The 25235-nt window shown below is 42.5% G+C and overlaps 1 protein-coding gene across 1 annotated transcript in view; it reads left to right on the top strand.

The window, feature by feature from the left end:
• The window catches only part of LOC118092094 (sodium channel protein type 5 subunit alpha-like), a 47360-nt gene that overhangs the window by 5263 nt on the left and 16862 nt on the right, over positions 1-25235 (top strand). Inside the window, 13 exon segments of the mRNA XM_060281066.1 lie at positions 877-966; positions 1505-1633; positions 2668-2759; positions 3356-3580; positions 4642-4708; positions 6947-7097; positions 10401-10595; positions 13399-13501; positions 17811-18040; positions 19673-19831; positions 20757-21149; positions 22774-23154; positions 23439-23543. Coding sequence (XP_060137049.1) covers positions 877-966; positions 1505-1633; positions 2668-2759; positions 3356-3580; positions 4642-4708; positions 6947-7097; positions 10401-10595; positions 13399-13501; positions 17811-18040; positions 19673-19831; positions 20757-21149; positions 22774-23154; positions 23439-23543 — 2320 coding nt within the window.

The following is a 25235-nucleotide window of genomic DNA, read 5'->3' as shown; positions in this document are numbered from 1 at the left end:
TTATATATTTGAACATGGCTATCATATCACCCCTTAACCTTCTCTTCTCCAGGCTAAACATACCCAGCTGATAAGGAGGGGAGCTTTCCTATGCTCAACATCCATACAGGCCTGAATGTTGTGGGGTTGGGCATATGGTGAGCTGGCCTGCTTTGGACTATGACTAAAAGTGGCAACCATTGCCCCACTGGCGTATGAAGGGGGGGCACCATTTGGGGAAAGGGTGCAATCGCGGCCACCCCCCCTGGGACGCACGGCGCACAACCGTGGACGTGCGCCATGCCCAGGCGGGGTGACACGCCACGCCCCCGCGATGCTTGCCACGCCCCCGCGTGCAATGCGTCACCCCTCCCAGGTGCGCACCAGCCACGCCCCCGCGGGCTATGCTCCCGGGGCTGCTGCATGTTGCTCTGCCACTGCATTGTCCCCCTCCCTAAATCTTCCTTTGTACCTTCAAGAGTTCTTGTTTGGGTTAGACATGGATCTTGTTACCCAGAGAATAAAGGGAAAACTGTCTACTATTAAAAGGGTGAAAGGAGATTTATTCCAATCAACCTCAAGTGCTTGAAAATGTGCATGGGAACTACCTTGTATCAGGCCTGATGCTGACTATAGCCTAAGGTTCATAACAGTTATTATGATAAATAAACAACAAAAAAGCAAAGTTAAACTAAAGAAAATGCATTATTTTTAGATTTTTCCTTTTAATTTAAGAGCATGATAGTAAGTAGCATTAATCACATTTATTTTGGTTACTCATATTTTACCACAAACTGTTGACTGTTTATTTATTTGTTTATTTAATATACCACCTTATACCTGGAGGTATACCCCTTATTTTTCAGTGAAACACTATTTCCTTAACACACAATGTACATTATTCATAGCATTCATAACATGTGTGGTTCTCGTTAACTGTATTTTTATGACTTTAAACAAGCAGCCAGAACATTACCATATCGCTGAGTAAGTATCACTCCACACTTCATGTACAATCTATGAACTGAATGAGAACCAACCCATTAGAAGGCAGGAATGAACACAGAAGGGATGCCTGCTTGTAAGTGGGAAATACCAGAGTTGTACCTGATATTCAGATATGTGCACTGAGGTCTACTCAGGTGTAACTTGAGTGGGGGCGAGGAAGCGACGTAGCAGCAAAATAATGCTCATTTGTGCACAAGCCATAAGTCTCCTGTTATGTTGTCTTGCTTTGGAACTGCAAAAGTAAAGGGAGGGTGAGTCAAATAGCAGCTCATATGTGACTGGTGGGATGTATTTTGTTTTCTGGACCATACAATGTGCAAGCCTTATCCAGCAGTTGGCTCAGAGGTGGAAATAAATAAATATTACAATCGTATAATGAAATCTAACCACACCTTTGCCTATAATGCTATCATAGCGCTTCAATTTCCCCTTGGGCTTCATGTGGGAAGTAGCACATGAATAGCCTTGATCCCCTCCACACTGCTAATGATTTTGCTTCTCTGGCTTTGATTTTCAGGTATATTTTCACAACTACTTATACAGTTGAATTTGCAATAAAAATAGTTGCAAGGGGATTTGTTTTGAATGAATTCACCTATCTTCGAGATCCCTGGAACGCTCTGGATTTATTTGTTTTAATTATGACGTAAGTTTCAGTGTTCTTTCTTTGCAGTTTATAATTTTTCATACAGGTGAAAAACTACAGCTAGAATTCTGCTAGCTTCGCATGTGAAGATGCTGCTGACCTTGGGAGCATTTAAACATATAAGGTGGGAATCGCCTAACAAGTTCTGTCATTGCAAGCCCCGTGTGAGGGCTTCTGCTTGCGTAACAGGGCTTTCCCTTCCTTTCCTCCTCCTCCTCACAACTCTGATGCACCCCAAAATTGGCTCAGGAAATCTGGGGAGAACCCCAAAACAGTGGGGGAGGGGAAGGAGAGGAGGATAGTTACGCCTGGCAACCTGCACTACTTGCATTGACAGAATGTTCACCATAGGATGATGCTGAATTCCACCCATTGTGGGTGTAGTTTGACTTGTTAATCTACTAATTCTAGCTACTATTACGACTTCATGTTGTGCCCTTTTGGATGAGGAGTGTATTGGACTTGTGTCAAATTTTAAGTATATGTTGTGGAAATATCTGCACAATTTTGAACAGTTTATGAATGGGCCAGTCACTTAAACTATATATGGAGGTTTGTTTCAGTATAGGCAGAATGCTAGTACAGCGTGTGGTGTGGTGGAATAGAATGGTCTGTGGCCCTGCCGTCCCTGAGTTTGCATACACACAAAATGGGACTTTGTGCATGCACTTTACCACTGAGTGAGTATGGCCCTTTCCCAAAAAACAATATATACACATGAAGCTTCTTTATCCTAAATCAGATGATAGGTCTTACTAACCCACTGCTGCATGCTCTTGGCAAGCAGTAGCTCTGCTTGAGTTTCCTGCTCCTTGAGATTCCCCCCCCCCCCCGGAAGTGTGGGAGATTGAGCTGTGTACTACCACACAGTTGTAGCCCACAGGACACACTAATAGCCCATTGTATAGGGGAAACAGGGATTGGCGGGGGCAAGCAAGAATATGTGTGCAGAATACAAACTATAGCTACCAGTAGCATTGTCTTATAAAATGATTAGTCTGTCAATATCTTTTTTCATATTTTGTAATTTTCAGGTACGCAGCTTTGGCTTTTCCTTTTAGTAGCATTTCAGCTATCCGAATTTTCAGGGTTCTGAGAACTTTAAAAGCTGTTTCTGTAATCCCAGGTGAGAGGGTCTTTTTCTTGCTTTGTCTATTTGTTTAGTTACTAAATTTTTATACCACCTTTCACTCAAGGAATTCAAACTAACCCAAATAAGAAACAGTTAAAAACAATCTATTATGAAAATTCAATGAAACAGTAAGTCACAAAAGAGAAAAGTTCTGACAACAACACAATTTATAGATTAAGGTTAACAGATTTTTTTTCCATGAATCCAGGAACACTTTTCAACTTCAGTAGGAAATGGAATGATAGGATTTTGTCAGGGGGCTGATTTGTAAATCCAGGAACTGTCCCTGGAAAACAGGGATGTCTGGTAACCTTATTATAGATCAAAGCTGAACTTTAAATGGTACCAGAAGACTGTTCAAACTCTGGTGCACTTCCAAAAACAAATCAGGAGACAGACACTATCAGAAGGTGACACACTATTATGCACTCCCATCTCCCCATCCATAAAGCACATTGCAAAAGTTGGACTTCAGGGCTGCTTTCCAAAGCATAGACCCTAAAGATAGTAGCTGAGAAACATAATTCAAAAGGGCTGTAGTTTTTGTCCTCTCTTATCAGTCTGTATAATATTTACTCTTCTGTTCATAGGCCTGAAAGTCATTATAGCTTCACTTCTTCAGTCTGTCAAGAAGCTTGCCAATGTGATGCTGTTGACAGTTTTCTGCTTGGCTGTCTTTGCCCTGGTTGGCCTCCAACTCTTCATGGGCAACTTAAAACATAAATGTGTCCATGCTTCTTACTTGACTAAGAACATCAGCAAGGAGGAGTCATGCACATTAAAGGATTCAGGTAAAAACACCCCCGTTTAAATCTGTAGCATATTGCTTTCATAACCCTGGTACTTTTTGTACTGCCAAAACAGTGTTTTACTTTCAGATCATTCCTAAACTGGCATTTATAAACTGATACAATAGCATCCCATGCACCATATTATTAGGTGGTTTTGAAGTTTCATCAAACCATGTTGAGTCAGATTTAGACTTTATATTTTGCTAGCATCTTTATTTGTGTAAGAAGTAATAGCAACAACAATAATAATAATGCTGTCATATGACTTGAGCTGAATTCTGTACGACACACACAGACCAACAGCACAATTCAGCCAAACATAGACCTGGATTATTATTATTATTATTTTTAATGGTTCTGGAGAGAGAGTTCTAAAGTTGTGGAGCTACCACTTAGAAAGCCCTATTCCTAGTACCTCCCCAGATTATCTGGGCCTTGACATTCATTGGTTCCTCAACCAATCCTCCATCTGCATCTTTCTAACTCAGCCAGCCCATGACATAGCAACTTCCAGCTTGATTTCTCTTCTCTTTCATCCATGTGGGATATAAGGGGGAAGGATATTGGAATTCACTTATTGAACTTAGTCTATCTAGCCTTGGCATGAGTAACCTAGCCTTATTGATGAACTCCTCTGAGGAGTCAAGGACCCCAGTGCACCCCATGGTAGTGATTCTGCCTCTTTTGGAGCAATTGCCTTCAGGGAGAATGAAAGAGAGTTTCAGGAGACATCATGAGGGGCAATCAGAACGCTACTGAGATGGATGACACTCTGGTGAGGTGGGGCCTTCTTCTGGCTCCCTCCCCAACTGGTGACTGAAGGCAGATCTCTTCCCTCCACTCCATGGAGAGTGAATTTTCTTCTTCTGTCTTTGGGACTGGTGCTCTTTTGGGGGAGCCACCTGGGCTTCAGTGTTGACTTATGTGAAACAATGCAAGTGTATGTGGGTTGGTGGGCCAGATGCAGGTTAGCCACCTGATTGGGAGTTTGTTATTTAGCTGATAACTGCATCCATTGTATTGTGAGGTAGGAAGAGACTTTAAATGACCACTATTACTTTTGCTTCCAAAATGTTTGCTTCCAGACGTATACCAGAAAACGAATTCTTCTTCTGATGTATTGCTGCTGTGTGGATACACCTCACACCCCAAGTAAGTGTATCTGAGGACCAAACTAGACAATATGTTAATTGTTAAAGGTAAATGGCCTCAGCCCTATATGCTTAAAGGAGTGTCTTCACCTCCGTCATTCAGCCTGGACACTGAGATATAGTTCCGAGGGCCTTCTCGCGGTTCCCTCACTCCAAGAAGTGAGGTTACAGGGAACCAGGCCTTCTTGGTGATGGCAACCACCCTGTGGAACACCCTCCCATCAGATGTCAAGGAGATAAGTAACTATAAAACCTTTAGAAGGCATCTGAAGACAGCCCTGTATAAAGACGTATTTTATGTTTGAAATTTTACTATGCTTCTGTATATGCTAGAAGCCACCCAGAATGGCTGGGGCAACCCAGTCAGATGGACAGGGTACAAATAATAATAATAATAATAATAATAATAATAATAATACAATTAACAATTAAAACAATTAACATGCTTAGTTTTAAAATTTAAACAGCTGCCATGCATGACTGCCATGCATTTAATAATTTCCTTCTATGCTGCAGACCTGATAAAAATCACCCCGACTCTGTTGGTGGAGGAGTATATCTATAGTGGATTTTTCCTTCATTCTGAAAGGCAGAATTTATGCAGATGAAGACCCCCTAACAGTTCTAGTCCCTGTCTTCATTGGCCTAATAAGAGTAAAAACAAAACTCTACTCCTTACCCCAATTCTTAGCTAGGGAGGAAAGTGTATCAATCATCTCTTTCCCTTCCCTTCAGATTCTGTGTGGTGTCCCCTTCTTCCTCTTCCTATCACTGAGCATAGGCAGCTGCTATCCTTTGCTCACCTTCGGTTGGTGGAAGGAAACAAAATAAACTTTGTGCCTTTGAAAATGGTCCATACTTTGCCTGTGGTCCATTCTGGAGAAGCACCAGGGGCTTCCCTGGCAGGAAGGGGTCAAGAAAACTGATCCACCTCCAACACACTCCACGTAATCAATGTAGCTTATTGACAAGTCTCCCCCTTCAATAGTAGATGGATCTGACTTCTGAAAATGTATTAGAAGCAAAGGAAGAGTGATGCTAGATCAGGCCAAAGGTCTATCTAGAAACAGAGTCCAGCATGTCTTTCACAACAGCCAACCCAATGTCTTTGGGAATCATCCTCTCCTGAACTGTTTTCAGAGGCATGCTGCCTCTAATACCTGATGCAGGAGAGCCATCATGACTAGTGATTGGGTCAGATCTTCCACTGGGGAGAAAAAGGAAGAGGAGGAAGTATGTAGGAGAAACTTTCCTTGTCACTCTCATCATATCTAGAAGAGACTCTCCAAGAATGTGGAACAGGCTTCCTCAACCTCGGCCCTCCAGATGTTTTGAGTCTACAATTCCCATCATCCCTGACAACTGGTCCTGCTAGCTAGGGATCATGGGAGTTGTAGGCCAAAAACATCTGGAGGACCGAGGCTGAGGAAACCTGATCTAGAAGAACATTTACATGTCACATCTATAAAGTCATCTGGACAGTCTTCCTAATACAGTATGGTAAAAGTGGGAGAAAGTCTTACACGCCAAAGCAGGTTTCAAGGAACATGTTATCTTTGTACAAGCAAGCATTCACCAGAGACTATCCCCAACCACTCATAGAAAAGCCTCTGACCTTTTCTTGGTCCTCTCAAAATAAGGTCACAGACCACTCAGTTTGCCTACCTTTATCTTTTCCTCAGAGGTGCAACACAACTTAACTCACAAGCAGTGCAAAGGTTCCCCTCATGGGATCTCCACAAGCTTATTCTGGGCTTTAGGTAAAATAACAACACCTCACTGAGCCACTGAAATAAGTCTCTCAAGGTCACTCCTTATCACAATTACATCTGCCAGGTGATTGTTAGAACTAGGGGTACTGTCTATTAAGAAGCAAATCCTTCACCCAGACCCTTTTGCCTCCACCCTTTATAGTTACTGCTCCCACATGGACTTTGAGATAGGATGGTCTAGTCTCTGTCCTATGCCATTATGCCTTTAATAGCTTTCTCTGAACATATAAAACTTTTCTGTAGCAGGGGAATAAAATTATAACTTATCACAGGGGCCAGCAAAAATGTTGATAATGTTGGTTTGATTTTAATAAAATCTGTTCAGTATTGATGTTGAGGTTGTAACAAAGCCTAGAAGATTAAGTATGTTTGAGAAAGATATGAATGTCCAGATTCCGCTTGTGAGGTAAACAGAGAGATCTTTTACTTGAAAGTTATCAATAACATAATGTATTCTCTTTTATTAGTGAAACTGAATGTAAAAACGGAACCTATTATTGTGTGAAACATGGAGAAAATCCTGATGGTGGATACACCAGTTTTGATCATTTTGGATGGGCCTTTCTATCATTGTTCCGACTGATGACACAGGATAGTTGGGAAATCCTCTATCGGCAGGTAAAACTTTTTTTTTTAAAAAAAGTACAGTACTATTGGTATCTACTTGAAGGGTAGATGTCCTTTAACATAGCAGGGATAGTTGGGTTATGGCTCCACCTTCTGGTCAAGTCAGAAATGAACACTTTGTAAGTAGACTGGAAGTACCGTGATGCTTCCATGGACTTGCCAAGTGGGATACAGGAAACATACCCTTCAACATTTCTCAGATGAAAATAGGAACATTTTTCACTCCCTCCCACAACTGACCCTTCTCAAGCCCCTGCCCCCATTTTTTGTGCCTCCCCCCATGGAGAATTTCCTATCTGAAGAAGCGTGAATGTCAGCACCACTACACCAACAGGACACAGCACACACACATACACACCATCCTAAGAAAACACCTTAATCCATTTTTTTTAATTTTTTTATTCTTTGGTGGAGTTACAAAAAAACCCACACACCAATAAATACATTTTAGAAAAGGGCAAGATTAGGCACAGGTGCGCAAAGCTTTAAAAATCATCATCACCATCATCATCATCATCATCATCAATACCCCTTGTGCCCCACTCCTGCCCAGGACAGCCATGCCTCAGAGCTGGCACATCACACAGGGCTGAGCCTTGGTGGTGGCAGCCTTTTCTCCACTTCTCCCATTCTCCAGCAGCTGCTATGAACTGCACAAAGGAGGAGGCTGTCAGTGGCAGCCAGGGAGAGGCAACAGGGTGCTCCTTCATAGCTGCCACTGCTGCCGCCACCACCACCGCTCGGGACAAACACTGGCTCATTCTCCTCTCCGAGCTCAGCCCTCTGAGGATATAGGAACACTAGTATCATGAAGCCCGTTAAATTAACGGGTGCTAGAATTAATTAGCGGGCTCCCCCCCCGTGACTCACCCACCGCCACCACCTCAGCCCCTCACTCAGTGCCTTTCCCGCCCCCCACCCCAGCCAGCTGCCTCCTCAGCTTCCTCTCTCCCTCCCCATTTCCCACCCTCTTTTTCTACTCCTCCCCCCCCCCTCTCTCTCTCTCTCTCTCTCTCTCTCTCTCTCTCCCCTCGCTGGTCCCAGCTGCAGCAGCCCTTCCAACCCCCCCCCCCAAATCCACACACACTTCCAGGGACTAATTCCCCCTTCCCCTGCGGGTGCGTCCGCCCTCCCGCCCTCCTGCTTTCGCCCCTCAGTAACAGCTAAACAATCCTTCAGCCCAGCAGCCGCATCACTCGCGGCTCGTGCGCTCTCTCTATCCACACACACCTACCCTCCCTTTCCCTTTCGCCGGCACACGCCTGCCCCCTCTCCTTCCCCTCTAACGGAGAAGAAACCAGGAGGAAAGAGAGAGATCCTTCCGTAGCGCAGCAGAGGCAAGGGGAAGCCGTGCACTTTTTTTTGTATGGTTGTGTATATGCAAGCATGTAATCTCTCTCACGGTCCTGGTTTATCCCGTCCAAAGTCTCTGTGCTCCAAGTCCCAATGGCTGTCCGTGGGGCACATGCACAGTAGCGCAAACCCACGGACACAGGGACTGGATGCAGAGACACTTGCATATTATTATATACTAGTGTATTTCAGCCCGTTCAATAACGGGCGCTAGAACATCCTGGGGTTCGGAGAAGCGCTTGCACAGCGCTTCTCCGAACCCTGGGACCTGTCCTTGCTGTCGGCGGCAGGGGGACAGGAACAGAGGAGGAGAAAGCGCTGCTTTCTCCTCCTTCCTTCCTCTCCTCCAGCCGCCGACAGGAAGGACGCGGGACACAAACGCCTACCTCGCCGCCGCTGCTTCGCGGCCTCCCGCCGCTCCTCTCACGGGCCAGGGAGGGTTGTGAGGAGGAGACCTCCGCCGGCCTCCACCCTCACTTCCCTGACGTGCCCTGCAGTGATGCGGTGTCCGGCCGGGAGCGGCGGTTGGAGGAGGCAGAGGGGGGGAGAGTGCGCGCGTGCAGTCTCTTCGTCCAATCCCTGTGTCCCTGGAGCACATGTGCATTAGCGCGGAAAACAGGACACAGGGAATCTGGACGCAGAGACACTTGCACTTTATTATATAGGATAGGAACAATCCAGGAAAATTGGGACACTTGGTGGGTATGAAACATAAGCCCAGGAACTTAAGGAGAAACTTAGAAGCAAGCAATAGAGATCAGCAACAGAAAAAAAAACCCATCGGGAACAGAAAGCCTACTTCCAATACTAACACTGAACAGTTTAATAGGGGGAAAGACTTATAGTCTTTTTTTTAAGCGCATACAATTTACATTGAAGGTAAACTGAAGGAAATCTATGCTTCATGTTGGTACCAACCATGCTATTTCACTTTGGCTAGCAGGGATGGTATGTTGGGACACAGCATAGCTAATCCCAATAGGGTGGGCCCCTTGACTGCACCCGTGCGTAATTTATCATGGAGAGACCTGCTGCAGGACCCTCCTTCCAAATCCAGCCTCTGCCTATGCATAGTTATCAATTGTGTAGCGATGAATGAAAGTGTTTGGAGAAGCCCATGCAGCTTCTGTACAAGCCTTATGTAGTGAAAACCGCAGAAGCAACTGCAGCCCTAGTGGAATGAGCGACCAATCAAAGGGTGGCTTCTGTAAAGCTGTCAGAATCTTATGAAGGGAACCTGTGTGCCATGGAAGGACACTTCAGCATAGCACCTCTAAGAAAACATTTAACTAGAAGTATAGATGGAAGGAGAATTAGGTTAAGAAAGAATAGCAGAAATGGCTACAGCCTGCCTCTTCGTGGTATTTGTGTGAAGGCCCTTCCAAAGGCCATTTTGCAGGAATGATAGTCAGCCACAGATGTCCTCTTAACAGATACCTTGTTCTTGATGCACCAAGCACGAAGGATGCAAATGCTCAATGCCAATGAACATCATGACTGACAGTTGAAATGACCTCCTATGAAGTCACTGTACCTTTCCTTCTTCCTTCTCCCATATCATCCATCCCAAGTTTTGTGGTTGATGTTAGGGGGTTAGGGGGAATCCTTCTCATATCTTTGGTGGGCTGGGCCTGCTATAGGATGATGCTTGAGGGAGATTTTTCTGTTGTTATGTGCATGTGTGCGTCCCCCAACTCAGGATTCCCCTTTTCACGGAAGCCTTGATTGCAGAGACTTTGATGGGTATCCACTGGCAGGTAAAAACAATTTTATTATCTCAGACTTTTGGAGTTAACTAGGAGACAGCAGTGGTTTCTTGGCCTTATGCCTTTGCTCTATTATTATTCTATTAATTGGATTATTTTAACATTTGTTTTTATTCTCTAATCATTGTTTTGCTGAAAGACAATACACGATGAGTTATGTATTTCATGTTTGCAGGTTATCAGAACATCTGGAAAATCTTACTGCATTTTTTTTGTGATAATCATCTTTCTGTGCTCATTTTATCTATTTAATTTAATCCTGGCTGTTGTAACAATGGCATATGAAGAGCAAAACAAAGCAACACTTGCACACACAAAGGCAAGGGAGATGTTACTTCGTGAAGCAAAAGAATTACTAAAAAAGGAAAAGGTTTGTAAAACTTTTTAAAAATTATTATTATATACTTAGCCTAATTGTTTTTATTGTTGTTGCTGTTGTTAACAATAGAAATAAAATATGTATAATTCTATTGTTGAATCTTCAGCCATGATAATTACCACTTAATTATGGCTGAAGTTCCAGTAACAGAATTTAATATTTAATACTTATTAAATTTCTTTAGGGGAAAAGGAAAAACATTGTAACATTAACATGTGAATTAAATGAAATACATTAATAGTTTTTATGATGGCGGCAGTAAAAATATTGAAAGCTCTTGACTGCAATTGGTGATACAATGGTCTGGAGTGTGATTCTCTACTTTGCACTCTTTTTGCTGTTTGTCATAGACTGCCCTTTTTATCTATTTACTTAGAAAAATAAAATATTGCTTTCAAAATAAATATTTTCAGAAATTTACATAGTACAGGATGGCTTGCAAACATGGGCACAGAGCAATCCAAACTCTGGGTATAGGGTAGTATATAAATTCAATAAATAATAAAACTACAGGAAGCCCAATGAACTGTTTAAACCCATGTAATCTAAGCCAGGGTAAATTATGCTGGTGTGATTTACCCTTATTCTAAACAGCATTCAGGAGTGGGGCTATGAGCTGGCCCAAGCCTAGCAGAATGAAAACAAGCTTCTAAATTATGCCAATGTAACTTCCACAGGGTTGCTAGGTCATGTGATAGAGCTGAATGGATTTTGGAATGCCAAAAAATATCGCCTTTTCTGGACTTGCCTCAGCCAAACATTGGCTGAGCTATATCTCTGGCTGAGCAGGGACGAGGGATTTCAGCTGGCATAGCTTTGCCTATTCCAAACTCTGCTCATACCTGTAGATCTTGGGTTTGTATTTCTTGCTTAATTAAGCAAAAAACTTTAAGAATACAAAAATATGCCTTGAAGAAATATCTTCAAGGAACGATATGCCTTCTAAAGTTTAAAAGTATCTTCAGGAATTCAAAAATGAAAGTTGTTTGGAGGAAATATCCAATAATTCAAAATGAAAACTTTAAATTCAGGGTATGAAGTTTGAAAGTAGCTAGCTCAATATCGGCTTCAAAGAATAGTAACTAGCTCAATATCGGCTTCAGATGCCTGTAAATCAGAGGTGGGAACCTTTTCTGGCCTTTGCACCAAATTCGTATCTCCTTTCCCTGTGGCAGACAAAATCTGACAGGTGGACAGGGCAACTATCTGTCAATCAGTACAACATCAGGTCACGACAATATCAGGTGATGTTGTGCTTTGGAGTCCCAGTTCTTGGGACTACAAAGCACAGAGCAGCACTGTTTGAAAGCATGTTTGCTCTTTGCAAAAGGGGTTTTGAGGCATTTCCCCAGTCTCCTGTTTGAGCATTCATCACAGTAGCTTTTAAAGCAGGAGCGTGATGATGTCTGATAGCCTCTTTGCTGTTTGTTCCCTGCTTCAGTTTGAGCCTCTGTAGGAAGTGTGCATGCACACAGAAACCTTAACCACATCTGGGAGTGATAATATCCAAGTTAGAAGGTCCAAACTGCTCCTACCTCATGGTTCTGGTTTCTTCAGAGCAGGGGACTTAATTAAGTTGCTCTCCTCCATTGCTGAAGTTAGTGGTGGTTCTGACTATCTTGGTCTCAGTGGTGGAAAGAATAATCTGTCCCTGAATGCACTCACCTCCAGAGCAGCAATAGAATAAATAACACTATCCCAGTCAGGTAATCAAGGCTACATCTGTAATATTATATGTGGATTGTGATAGGGCCTCTTTTGCAAACAGTAGTGCAAAAAGTCTGTATACTGCTCTTGGGTTATGTTCTTAGGTAGTATACTATAAATGCTCTGTTTTGGAGCAGAACTGGATATTGTTGCTGAGATAATGTTTCCAATAGTCTTAAATGCTCACAAGTTACTTACTAACAGTTCTTACAAACATGCACAGAGCCTGTGTTGCAAAGATTGAAAAATATACGCCTGATCACAGGGGCAAAACTATCAGTGACCTCCTCTAAAAGAGTGTTTTCTTCTCGATGTTGGTTTGGGGAAGGAGATTTTGTCTACAGATTTGGTCTCAGAGGAGGCCTCTCTCCATGCTAACTGCCTTCCTATTTTCAAGAAGAACAGGCTTTACAAGATAAAATCCTCATTTTGATTACCAGTTATGGAGTAATTGTGCTTACTTGAACATGGTCTATTCCAGGAGTTGGCTTTCCAAAGACAAATTGCATCCTTGGATGAAAACACTGAAATGTCAAGTGTGGAATTCAAAAAGAAAAAAATGGGGAAAAGCAAGAGGAAGAAGAAACCGAAAGACAAAGAGCCAAAAACTTATGGAGAAGATGAAACCCTGTTTTATACACCACCTGATAAAAGTCAAAAGGAGCTTGTAAGTTTTAGCTGCAACAGCTTTGGTGGCATCTTTTTGTATGTAAATTGTATGTAAATTTGGAAGTGCCTAATAGAGCTTTATTAAATACAAACCCCAAAATTTCGGATCCCCTCCAAAACTGATGCTAAAAATTTCTACTCATTTTTGCAAGTTTTTCTCTTCTAGCATTTCCATGACATCAGAAATATAATGTTGCACACCGCCCCAATCATAACAGTAATTTACAAATTAGCTAACTCTGGCACTAGCTATTTTGAGAAGGACTTATGCTGTTAACCAGCTTTCATTTTTAGATTTCTTTAAGGGCACATTATTCTATCTGCTGCTACATTAATTCATTGGGAATTGTTTAAGTAAATGGAGAGATAATCGTGTCACTTCAAATATTCACTTTGGATTTGTTTTCTGCACCCAAAGAAGGAGCTGTTGATGTCCTATCACCTACCTGTTGACACTCTTGATGATCCATTTCAAAGACAACGGTTAACAAGTGCTGCTAATGTCATCAGCAAAACCATGGGTGAGTTAAAAATAAATAAAATAAAGTTTTAAAGAGGTTGGGGTAACTTCTTCAGTGTTTTTAAGTATTTTGTAAAAGATAACCATATCCAAATCAGTATTCCTTAAAACTTGAGAACAGTATATATTGAAAATTATGCTGAAAAACTAGGAGAGTAATTGTCTCAGGAGTGAGGGCCACTCACTGGAAAGCCCTGGTTCACACTGCCCCTCAAAATCTTCACATTTAAATAAATAATGAAAAATGTTTGCAAATTGGGGTTTGTTTTTGCTTTGCTGAGCCTTTAGCATTTATTGTCATCATATTTTCATATTAATTTCAACAGTCAGTAGAATATATATTAGCACTTCACTCATCATAGTTTGGACCAAATTTGGGACTCATGGCTTTTCTTAGCTTAGTTTGTGTTCATGGTTTTTGTTGTTTACTTGGTTTATGATGACACTGAGATTGTAACTCCCGTATGGGTATGTTTTGCAGCCTGGAATGTCAACAGTGAACTTGGTTCTGATGTTGATCTTTACTATTCCATCTGAAAAATTGGCCTGCAAATTCAAATTATCTGCTCCCAGAATAAATGACATAACAGAGGTAGTAAGGAAACACTAGCTACTTTAAATGAATTCAGATCTCCAAGGCTGGATGAGCTGCATCCAAGGGCACTAAAGGAGCTTGTGGATGTAATATCAGAGCCTTTGTAATCTCAGACCTTTGAGAATTCTTGGTGAACAGGTGAGGTCCCTGCAAACTGGAGGTGGACAAATGTAGTCCCCACCTTCAAAAAGGGGGAAAAAATAAGACCCAGGTAACTATTGATCAGTGAGCTTGACATTGATACCAGGAAAGGTCCTAGAACAGATAATTCAACACTTGGTCTGTGAGCACTTAGAAAAGGATGATGTGATTACTAAGACCCAACATGGGTTTCTCAAAAATAAAGTCATGCTAGATGAATCTCATTTCTTTATTTGATGGAGTTACAAGCTTGGTGGATCAGAGGAATACTGTGGACATGTGTATCTTGGTTTCAGTAAGGCTCTTGACAAAGTCCCCCATGAGAGTCTTGCAAGGAAGCTGATAAAATGTGGGTTGAATGAGGTAACTATTAGGTGGATTTGTAGCTGGTTGACTGACCAAACCCAAAGAGTACTCATTAATGGTTCCTCGTCATCCTGGGAAAAATGTGGCACCACAGATGTGAGGGACAGGGGATATCGCGAAGTCCCTCCCCTCCTGAGTTCAAGCCCATCCCCGAGTGCAGGGGAAAGCAGGGAGAGTTCCGATTCCAGTGGGGAAGCAGGAAGTCGTGTCCGAGGCTCAGACAAGGTAGCGGAGCCAGGGTCCCAGGTGGGACAGGAAGGGGCAAGCAAGGGGGGCAGACCCATCCCCCCAACTCCGGAATTGCGCAGAAAGCGGAGAGGGAAGAGGATGGGTCTACCAAAGTTGTTATGTTGGAGAAAAACGCGCCAAACGCCATTCGGAGGTTCTGATTCAAGCTGAGAAGATGTGTCCTTGTAAATAGCATTGCCTTCAGCACTGTAAATACGCAGCACCAATAAAAGATAAAATGCAGAGCTGTGTAGAGTCGTTACTCTGAAGTAGCCCGCTCCGGCCACGGTGACAACAGGGTTCTGTTTTGGGCCCGCTGTTCAATGTCTTTATAAAAGACTTGGATGAAGGAACTGAGGGGATGCTCATCAGATCTGCAAATGACACAAAACTGAGAGGGGTAGCTAAAGCTGCAGAAGACAGAATCAAAATTCAAAACAACCTTAACAGATTGGAGAACTAGGCCCAATACTTTAATTTAAATAGGGACAAATGCCAGGTACTGCATTTATAGAAAAATATATCACCAAGGACAAGTGCTCCACAATAAGTATAGACAAGCAAACAAATATGGAAGTAGTATTTTTCTTTACAATCACTCATGTATTTGATAGAAGTAACATCAACTCGTAAACACCTGAACGCTGTTCCGGTAAACTCATTGTTTCGTCCCACAAGGGGCTTAATCATCAAGCTGATAAGATAAAACAAGATTATAGTCAATATCTATTTCTGTATGGAATGGTTACATTTAAATGAGAATACATACATATTACCTGTACAATGAGGTCTAGGTAGTAAACAATCAATAGCTTAGAAAACTGGGCAAATCTATAAAGACAGAACAAAATGACAAAATTATTAACCTAATCGCAAAAGGTGAAGTTGTATGGAAAATCTGTAGAACATACCTGTTCCTGTATTCATATCTCCCAATAGAAGAACAGAAAGAGGCTCTCCAGCCTTCTATTTGTTAACCTTCCTTGGGGAATGTTGGCAGGGCTCACATATTTAAAGGTAAAGTGGGGAACCGCCCACAGGCTCAGATGAAGTCAAATAAATCCTGCAAACTCTGAGGTTGAATTTAAACCCTCTTTGCTTGTCTATACAGTGGTACCTCTAGTTAAGAACTTAATTTGTTCCAGAGGTCTGTTCTTAACCTGAAACTGTTCTTAACCTGAGCTACCACTTTAGCTAATGGGGCCTCCCGCTGCCACCGTGCCGCCTCCGCGCAATTTCTGTTCTCATCCTGAAGTAAAGTTCTTAACCCGAGGTACTACTTCCAGGTTAGCGGAGTCTGTAACCTGTAACCTGTTTGTAATCCGAGGTACCACTGTACTCCTTATTGTGGAACACTTGTTCTTGGTGATATATTTTTCTGTGACTTTGCATTGTGCTATTATGGTATATCACCACCCTGTGTCTTGTCTGTTAAGGTACTGTACTTAGGCAGAAAGAACCAGAAGCACAAATATAAGATGGGGGATACCTGGCTTACTAGCAGTACATGTGAAAAGGATCTAAGGGTCTTGGTGGACCACAAGCTTAACATAAGTCAACAGTGTAATGCAGCAGTAGCAGCAGCAAAAAAACCAAAAAACCCTTATGCTATTTGAGGCTGCATCAACAGAAGTATAGTGTCCAGATCGAGGGAAGTAATAGTACCACTCTATTCTGCCTTGCTCAGACCACACCTGGAAGACAATGTACAATTCTAGGCACCACAGTTTAAGAAGGATGTTGACAATCTGGAATGTGTGCAGAGGAGGGCAACCAAGAGGATCAAGGGTCTGGAAACCAAACATTATGAGGAACGGTTGAAGGAGCTGGGTATGTTTAGCCTTGAAAAGAAGAGATAGAGAGGAAATATGATAGCCACCATCAAATATCTCAAGGCCTGTCACATGGAAGAGGGAACAGGCTTGTTTTCTCCTGCTTTGGAGGGCAGAAATTAAACCAATGGCTTCAAGTTACAAGAAATGAGATTCCAACTAAACATGAGGAAGAACTTCCTGAGTAAGAACTGTTCAGCAGTGGAACAGACTCCGGTGAGAGGTGGTGGACTCTCCTTCCTTGGAAGTTTTTAAAAAGAGGTTGGATGGCCATCTCTCATGGATGCTTTAGTTGAGATTCCTGCATTGCAGGGGGTTGGACAAGATGACTCTTAAGGGTCCCTTCCAACTCTACAACTCTGATGCTTTGATTTGCATTCAGCACCTCAACATCTACAAGAAATGCATACCTCTCAGAGGCATGACTTTTGCCCAAATTTATTGTGCAGTGTAGTCTGGAGTTTTTCCAATGCTTTCTGGGGTTCCTCTGTTCAAGATCACTCTTCTACAGTGTGCAAAGTTTCTTGCACACAATTGTGTGTTCGTACAGTCTGCTGCTGCATGTTAGGATTTGTAGGATGGTGGTGTACTGTAGTGTGTCCCAAACTGGCATGAGAAATCCAACAGAACAGCACTATGTCATCTCAGTCACAAGTTCTATTGAATTCAGTGACTGTCTTAGGCATGCAGGGTTTGGATTGTTGCAGAGTAAAAAGAAAGAAGAGAAAAAGATTGAAAGAGTGAAAGAGAGGGATTTGATGGAACCTGTGCAGATGCTTTTCAAGTCAAGCCAAGAAGAAAGATGTGGTCCCCTTTAATCAATGGACTGACAGCACTTGAATGGATTGCTTATAGATGCAGACTTTGTTTGGATAAATACGAATATTCATATATGTAGTAGGACAATAGTATTACTTACATATCTGTATAATAATGTATGGAAGTGTGCATTTAGTGTGCTTCATCTTTTTTCTTATTGCACTTTTTATTTGCCCTTTTTGTCTTTTCTCTATTTTGTACAACTGACATTTCCTTAATATTTTTTTTAAAAAAGTCGTGTGAGTGTAAAGAATTACCTATGTTTTACCTGAAATTGTTCTCATTTCATAACTCAGTGTGCCTGTAATTATGTTCCTTTTGTTGTTTAGAATGGGAAGAATCAAAACTGGAATTCCCTCCATGCTTGAAAACTGCTGCCCATAAGTATCTCATCTGGCAATGTTGCCCACTCTGGTTGCAAATAAAGAAAATGGTGAAGAAAGTAATGATAAATCCTTTTACTGAACTATTTATTACACTGTGTATTATAGTGAATACTGTTTTAATGTCATTCGAAAGAGTTCCAAAAACAGGCAAGATGGTTTCCACAGGAAACAAAGTAAGTGAAAACAAATCCTTATTAAGCTACTGTACATTGCAAGAATTACTTTTTTATTCTTTTACTGTTGGAGAATTTTGGAGTGCCTTTGAACTAAAATTTGTGCCTAGAAATTATGTTTTGTGCATACCTAAAGAAAAGTGTTCATACAATTCCTTTCTTCTCTAGTGGGTACTAGGACACCATTCAAGTGGGATTGTGTTTCACCTATTGCTTGAGGCAAGAAAAGCATTGGAGGATGGATGGCGGCTAACAGATTGAGATTGAATCCTGACAAGACAGAAGTACTGTTTGTGGGGGACAGGAGGCGGGCGGGTGTGGAGGACTCCCTGGTCCTGAATGGGGTAACTGTGCCCCTGAAAGACCAGGTGCGCAGCCTGGGAGTCATTTTAGACTCACAGCTGTCCATGGAGGCACAGGTCAACTCTGTGTCCAAGGCAGCTGTTTATCAGCTCCACCTGGTACGCAGGCTGAGTCCCTACCTGCCCACTGACTGTCTCTCCAGAGTGGTGCATGCTCTAGTTATCTCTCGCTTGGACTACTGCAATGCGCTCTACGTGGGGCTACCTTTGAAGGTGACCCGGAAACTACAACTAATCCAGAATGCGGCAGCTAGACTGGTGACTGGGAGCGGCCGCCAAGACCACATAACACCGGTCCTGAAAGACCTACATTGGCTCCCAGTACGTTTCCGAGCACAATTCAAAGTGTTGGTGCTGACCTTTAAAGCCCTAAACGGCCTCGGTCCGGTATACCTGAAGGAGCGTCTCCACCCCCATCGTTCTGCCCGGACACTGAGGTCCAGCTCCGAGGGCCTTCTGGCGGTTCCCTCACTACGAGAAGCTAAGTTACAGGGAACCAGGCAGAGGGCCTTCTCGGTAGTGGCACCCACCCTGTGGAATGCCCTCCCACTAGAGGTCAAAGAGAACAACAACTACCAGACCTTTAGAAGGCATCTCAAGGCAGCCCTGTTTAGGGAAGCTTTTAATGTTTGATGGATTTCTGTATTTTAATGTTTGATGGATTTCTGTATTTTAGAATTTCTGTTTTGTTGGAAGCCGCCCAGAGTGGCTGGGGGAACCCGGCCAGATGGGCGGGGTATAAATAATAAATTATTATTATTATTATTATTATTATTATTATTATTATTATTATTGAGTCTCTTACCCTCTCCCTTGGAATGTCAGCTGAAATATCAGTTCATTTCCCTGCCTCACTTGAAGCAGTTTTATATTTCCCTTGCACTCTATTCTGGCCTGTTATTTCACTCATTGTTGTTGTTGTTATTATTATCTGTCAGTTCTGTCTGTGCTTGTAGGTTAGAGTTTCCGTGTGAATCTCATAGTAAATTGGAGAGAGTTAAATTCTGCCCCTGCCATTATGTACTTTGATGTGTGTGTCCTTTTTCCTTCATACCTTTTCACCCTTAATTAATTACATTTGTGATCAGCCACTATTTCCCACGTTAGTAGTTTTCTAGTGCTGGTTGGGGCTAATGGAAGTTGGATTCCAGTATCATCTGGAGGGCCACATATTAGCCACCCCTTCTCTAAAGGCATAACGGGTAGCTTGAAGGATTATGAATTTAACATATGGCACATTTATTGTGTTCTGACATAATTTCTCTTGTAGGTTTTCACTGCTATTTTTGCAACTGAAATGATCCTCAAAATAATTGCACTTGATCCCTACTACTATTTTCAAGAGGCTTGGAATATTTTTGACTCCCTTTTGGCTATTTTAGGCATAATAAACTTGGTCACGAGGCTTCCCCTATCAATTTTCAGAATGGTAATGATGAATCTCCTGTTATAGTCACTATTAATCTTCCACATTAAATCTATGGAATCTAGGGCTTACTTTCCTTGACACGTTTATTTATTTATTTATTGTGAGTATATGTGGCAAAATCAGTAATTTCAGTAAATTATGAGCAGATGACAATCAAATTGAGGAAACACTTATAGGGTTTGTCATGAAATTTCTGAGATGCTTTAAAATACATTTTACCTGTTCAAGAGAGAATAAAACAGTAAATTATATTGGTCACACCCATACTAGACATTTACATCACACTATTTCTCCCAAAGAATCATGGGAATCGTAGTTTATAATTCCCAGCACTTTACCAAACTACAGTTCCCATGATACTTTGGGAGAAATCATATGCTTTAAATGCATTGTATAGATATGACCATTGTAATTTAAATCTCATTTTCTGCTTGGTTTATTATAATGTGTGACAATGAATCCTAAAACAACATTTTATTTTAATGAAATAAAAAAGGAGCACAATCATAGACACACCCTTTTAAGGGTTTTCTTTTGAATACAGGATTGTCATGAAATAAGTCTATTTCATTAGAGATGTGTTCTGTGAAACAGAGTGCATGCTTGAATGCATCATACTTTAGAAGAAGAAATTTGCATGTTGAAACAAAGTTCCATCCTCCTTCTTTGGACCAGGAACTGCAAATTCGATGCATATTAGATGCATATTCAAATTCAGGCTTCATCTATCTGCACTACATTATTTTTGAATGGTCGCACATCAAAAAGTGTATTTATAGCTTCCTTTTGATGCAAATAGGCTTAATTACATACAAATCATGCTGGTAGAACAATTTCTTAATTTTTAATAATACTGGAAATCAAGACTTAACTTTCTCCCTTTTTTGCTGCTATTCTCTCCCTATTCTCTGCCCCCACCCTACAGCTGAGAATTTTCAAATTGTCAAAGTTTTGGCCAGCATTAAATAAGCTCATGAAAATAATGTGGAAATCAGTGGGCCCACTAAGCAACCTCACACTTGTTCTGATTTTTACCGTATTCATTTTTGCTGTGGTTGGCAAGCAGGGCTTTAGCCAAAGTTATAAAACATTTCGAGAAAGATGTGAGAACGAAACTGAAACCTGTAACAGTGACATTAATGCCACCAATAAATGTAAATTACGATGGCATATGGAAGACTTCTTACATTCATTCCTTGTTATATTCCGAATTCTTTGTGGAGAATGGATCGAAACGATGTGGGACTGTATGAAAGCTGCTGGTGAAGGATGGTGCATTTTTCTGTTCATGCTGGTCCTGCTTTTAGGAAACCTAGTGGTAAGTTTTCAAAGAATTTCCTTATTCTATGGGACCTATTTAAAATTATTTCTTCAGTAGGATTGTTTTCAAGAACGTTCTACACAATTTAGCTACATCAGGCAGTGGTAAAACCACTCCTTAAGAAACCTTCCCTGGATTCAGAAAACCTAATTAACTACTGGCCAGTTGCTAATCTCCCTTTCCTGAACAAGGTTCTGGAGCGAGTGGTCGCAGACCAGATCCTGCCGCTTTTGGAAGAAACTAATTTTCTGGATCCATTTCAATTGGGGTTTAGGCCCGGTTTGGGCACAGAAACTGCTTTGGTCGCCCTGTATGATAACCTCTGTCAAGATAGAGACAAGGCATACATGTCCCTGTTAATTCTTCTTGACCTCCCAGCTACTTTCAATACCATTGACCATGATATCCTTCTGGAGCGACTGTCCAAACTAGCGGTGGGTGGCACCACATTGCGGTGGTTCCGGTCCTACTTAGGTAGACATTTCCAAATAGTGCTGCTTGGGGAGTGTTCTTCAGCCTTGTGGAGCCTTGTGGGGTTCTTCAGCGTTCAATTTTAACCCCTATGCTGTTTAGTGAAACACTGAGCGGAGTCATCCAGAGGTTTGGAGTATGTTGTCAGCAATATGCTGATGACACACAGTTCTACTTTTCCTTTATATCTGCAGACGAGGCAGTGGATGTGCTGGACCATCGTCCTGCCTCAGCAATGGATTTCAGTGGTCCTCAACCTTGGGCCTCCAGATGTTTTTGGCCTACAACTCCCATAATCCCTAGCTAGTAGGACCAGTGGTCAGGGATGATGGGAATTGTAGTCTCAAAACATCTGGAGGCCCAAGGTTGAGGACCACTGGATTAGATGAGAGCCAACAAACTGAAGCTCAATGCAGATGAGACTGAGGCACTGTTAGAGGGTGGCTCCCTAGACACCCATTTTCCTGTTCAGGAGATCAGCTGATAGCAATGCCATTAAAAACACAAAGAGAGTCAAGTACTGGGCCATTAAAAACAATTCACCATACAGATGTTGTTGGCCTTTTCCCCAGCTGAGAAGTGGACAGAAACAGAAGACTTGAGAGGGGGAGGTTGGCATGGGTAACAGGGGACGTGATGTCACCACAGGGAAAAATATGTTGTTTTAAAATAGAGGTTTGGGAGCTGAGATTTTGGGAGGGGGGGGGCAGAACTCCATGCAGCATTGGCTGGAGGAAGCTGCATACAGAGACCTGGGAGCATGATTGGCTGTTGCTTTGAACCCAAGCTTGCTGAAGCTATGGGAGAAGCAATGAGAGGTACTGCCTCTGTTGGATATTCACCATTTGATGGATTGATCCATCACCCTCCACCAAAACTCGGATTGCAAATGTGTGTGAAATAAACCATATTTCATAAAGACATGGCAATCTCCCCTGTGCCTCATTCCCAAGGAACACAAACCGTGGTTAAGTGCCAAGACCCATGGAATCCTCCTACCGCTCAGCAGAGATTGGGGTGGCCTGTACAATACTGAATGAGTGGGAAGTCCTTTTCCCCTGGGAAAAACAGGAAGCAGTCGAAATGTGTTACTTTCCAAAATATCCTTCCCACTCTCATTGTTTGCTTCATCTGGTCACTTTTCATTCAGGTCCTCAACCTCTTTATCGCTTTACTGCTGAGTTCCTTTAGTAGCAGTGATTCAGAAACTGAGGTAGATGAAGAGCAAGCTAAGCCTCATGTGATCCTTGCTCACAGGGGGTTGCAATTTGTCAAACATCTGCTGTGGAATCGATGTTGCAATGCGCTTGTGCAAAAGCTGAAGAAAGCAAGAACCAAGACCAAGGAGGTGACCATCCAAAAGGACGGTGCCACAGAGCCAAGAAAAGGGATCCAGGAAAACTATGCTAGTGGTAAACGTTTGGTGAAGCTGCCAGTGGATCATTTTATGACAGACATTAATACATTTGCCTGCGCTCCCCTTGCTGAAATGGAGACTTTTGATGAGGAAGGAATTGATTGTAGCAAAGAGGTAAGAAACAGGCCCCAGACTGCTGGCATAGATAAGCCTAGCCAAGAGGGTTGGCTATGGTGAATAAATCATTCCAAGTATACACCATTACTATATGCCTCCATTGTGGCTGATCCATGTTACAGATATTGGAAAATTATACATTATTAAGTTTATAAATGTATTTGTTAACTGATGGACTGTATTCCATTTCTGTTTGTATACAAAGGCTTTGAAAATTAGTAGTCTAGCTTCTTGTGTGAGGGGTTAGGAACAAAATATTTTACTTTCATACTTTTCCCTAGGAGAACAACTTGCAAAAGAGAAGAGAGAAATTCAAAACGTCAAGACAAACGCTGTCTTCTCATATTTCCGAAAGTACCAGTGTTTGGTCTTTGAATGTTCCTAAGGTAAAGCAAATGAAAATTATCATTACAGCTCTATGGCTTGCTGAGAGTGGCATTCTGCATTTCCAGGAAATTGGTATATTCTACTTTTTTATAGTGTATTCCACTTTTATATTGCAGAAGTATTTTTGCTTCTCCCCCTGAAAAACAAAGGAAACCTAGTTTGGGGGTAGGTCCTTTCTCTGAGGCAGGGAAAGCAGTCTTCATTTCTATGTCTGGAGAAGGGGACTCACTGCTTGATCATCCTGTGTTTGTATGGGTTGGTGAGCTGTAGAACAGCTCACCATATTTTATAAGCTTTTGGCAAAAAAGGAGCATTTCTCCTAATATGGACATTTTTGTAAGCAACTTCACCATATATAATGCATTTTTATATGCTATTTTCACAAATACAGTCGTACCTTGGTTGTCGAATGCCTTGGTACTCAGACATTTTGGCTCCCGAAACCTGTAAACCAGGAGGTGCATGTTCTGGTTTGTGAACATTTTTTGGAAGCCGAACGTCCGACGTGGCTTCTGCGGCTTCCGATTGAGTGCAGGAAGCTCCTGCAGCCAATTGGAAGCTGGGCCTTGGCTTCCCAACTATTCCAGGAGTTGAATGGACTCCCGGACTGGCTTAAGTTCAACAACCAACACTGTATTAGCAGTGGAGGAAGCTGCTCGGGCGCCTGGGGCGCTGTGCCCAGAGGCGGCGCGAGCTGCACATAGGGGCAGGGTGCACTGCGGGGCCTCGGGAGTCTGCCTACCTCCTCCCACTCAACCACCCTACAGCTGGGGGGGAGGCAGGGGGCAGACCGTTTGGGAAGCACGGAGCCTGCATGCGCCTAAGCCACCGCGTCTCTCCCAGGAGCGCACTGCAGGTCCCGCAGTGAGTGCTGCCCGGCATTTTGTCACCCCCCTCAGCGGTGACACCTGGGGTATTTCGCACCCACTGCACCCCCCTTCCTCTGCCCCTACATTGTATATGCATTTTAGTACACTTATTTTTGGTTGGAGAACTGCCTTGCAAAATTTGGAGAAATGTGAATTTACTGAAACCTGATCTGATAGGAAAAAATTACCTGAAATCACACACAATGAACAATAATGATGGAGAAACTCAGAAAATGATTACTAGTTCGACAGAAACATACCATAGCATCTAAAGGATTGAAAGGAGAGGAGAGACTGGGAAAGAAAATCAGATGGATGAAAGGCAGGAAATGGACTGGGGAAATATAAAGCAGAACAGTCCTATTTCTTTGAATTTGCATGCATTTCCTGCCTTTGGATGTCATGTGGTAATGATAACGTATAGTTAAAGCTATGGTTTTCCCAGTAGTGATGTATGGAAGTGAGAGCTGGACCATAAAGAAGGCTGATCGCCGAAGAATTGATGCTTTTGAATTATGGTGCTGGAGGAGACTCTTGAGAGTCCCATGGACTGCAAGAAGATCAAACCTATCCATTCTTAAGGAAATCAGCCCTGAGTGCTCCCTGGAAGGACAGATCGTGAAGCTGAGGCTCCAATACTTTGGCCACCTCATGAGAAGAGAAGAATCCTTGGAAAATACCCTGATGTTGGGAAAGATTGAGGGCACTAGGAGAAGGGGACGACAGAGGACGAGATGGTTGGACAGTGTTCTCGAAGCTACGAACATGAGTTTGACCAAACTGCGGGAGGCAGTGCAAGACAGGAGTGCCTGGTGTGCTATG

This window comes from Zootoca vivipara, chromosome 12 (genome assembly GCF_963506605.1).
Source record: "Zootoca vivipara chromosome 12, rZooViv1.1, whole genome shotgun sequence".
Lineage (NCBI taxonomy): Eukaryota > Metazoa > Chordata > Lepidosauria > Squamata > Lacertidae > Zootoca > Zootoca vivipara.
The sequence above is the reverse complement of the archived record's forward strand: the minus strand, read 5'-3'. Positions and strand labels throughout refer to the sequence as shown.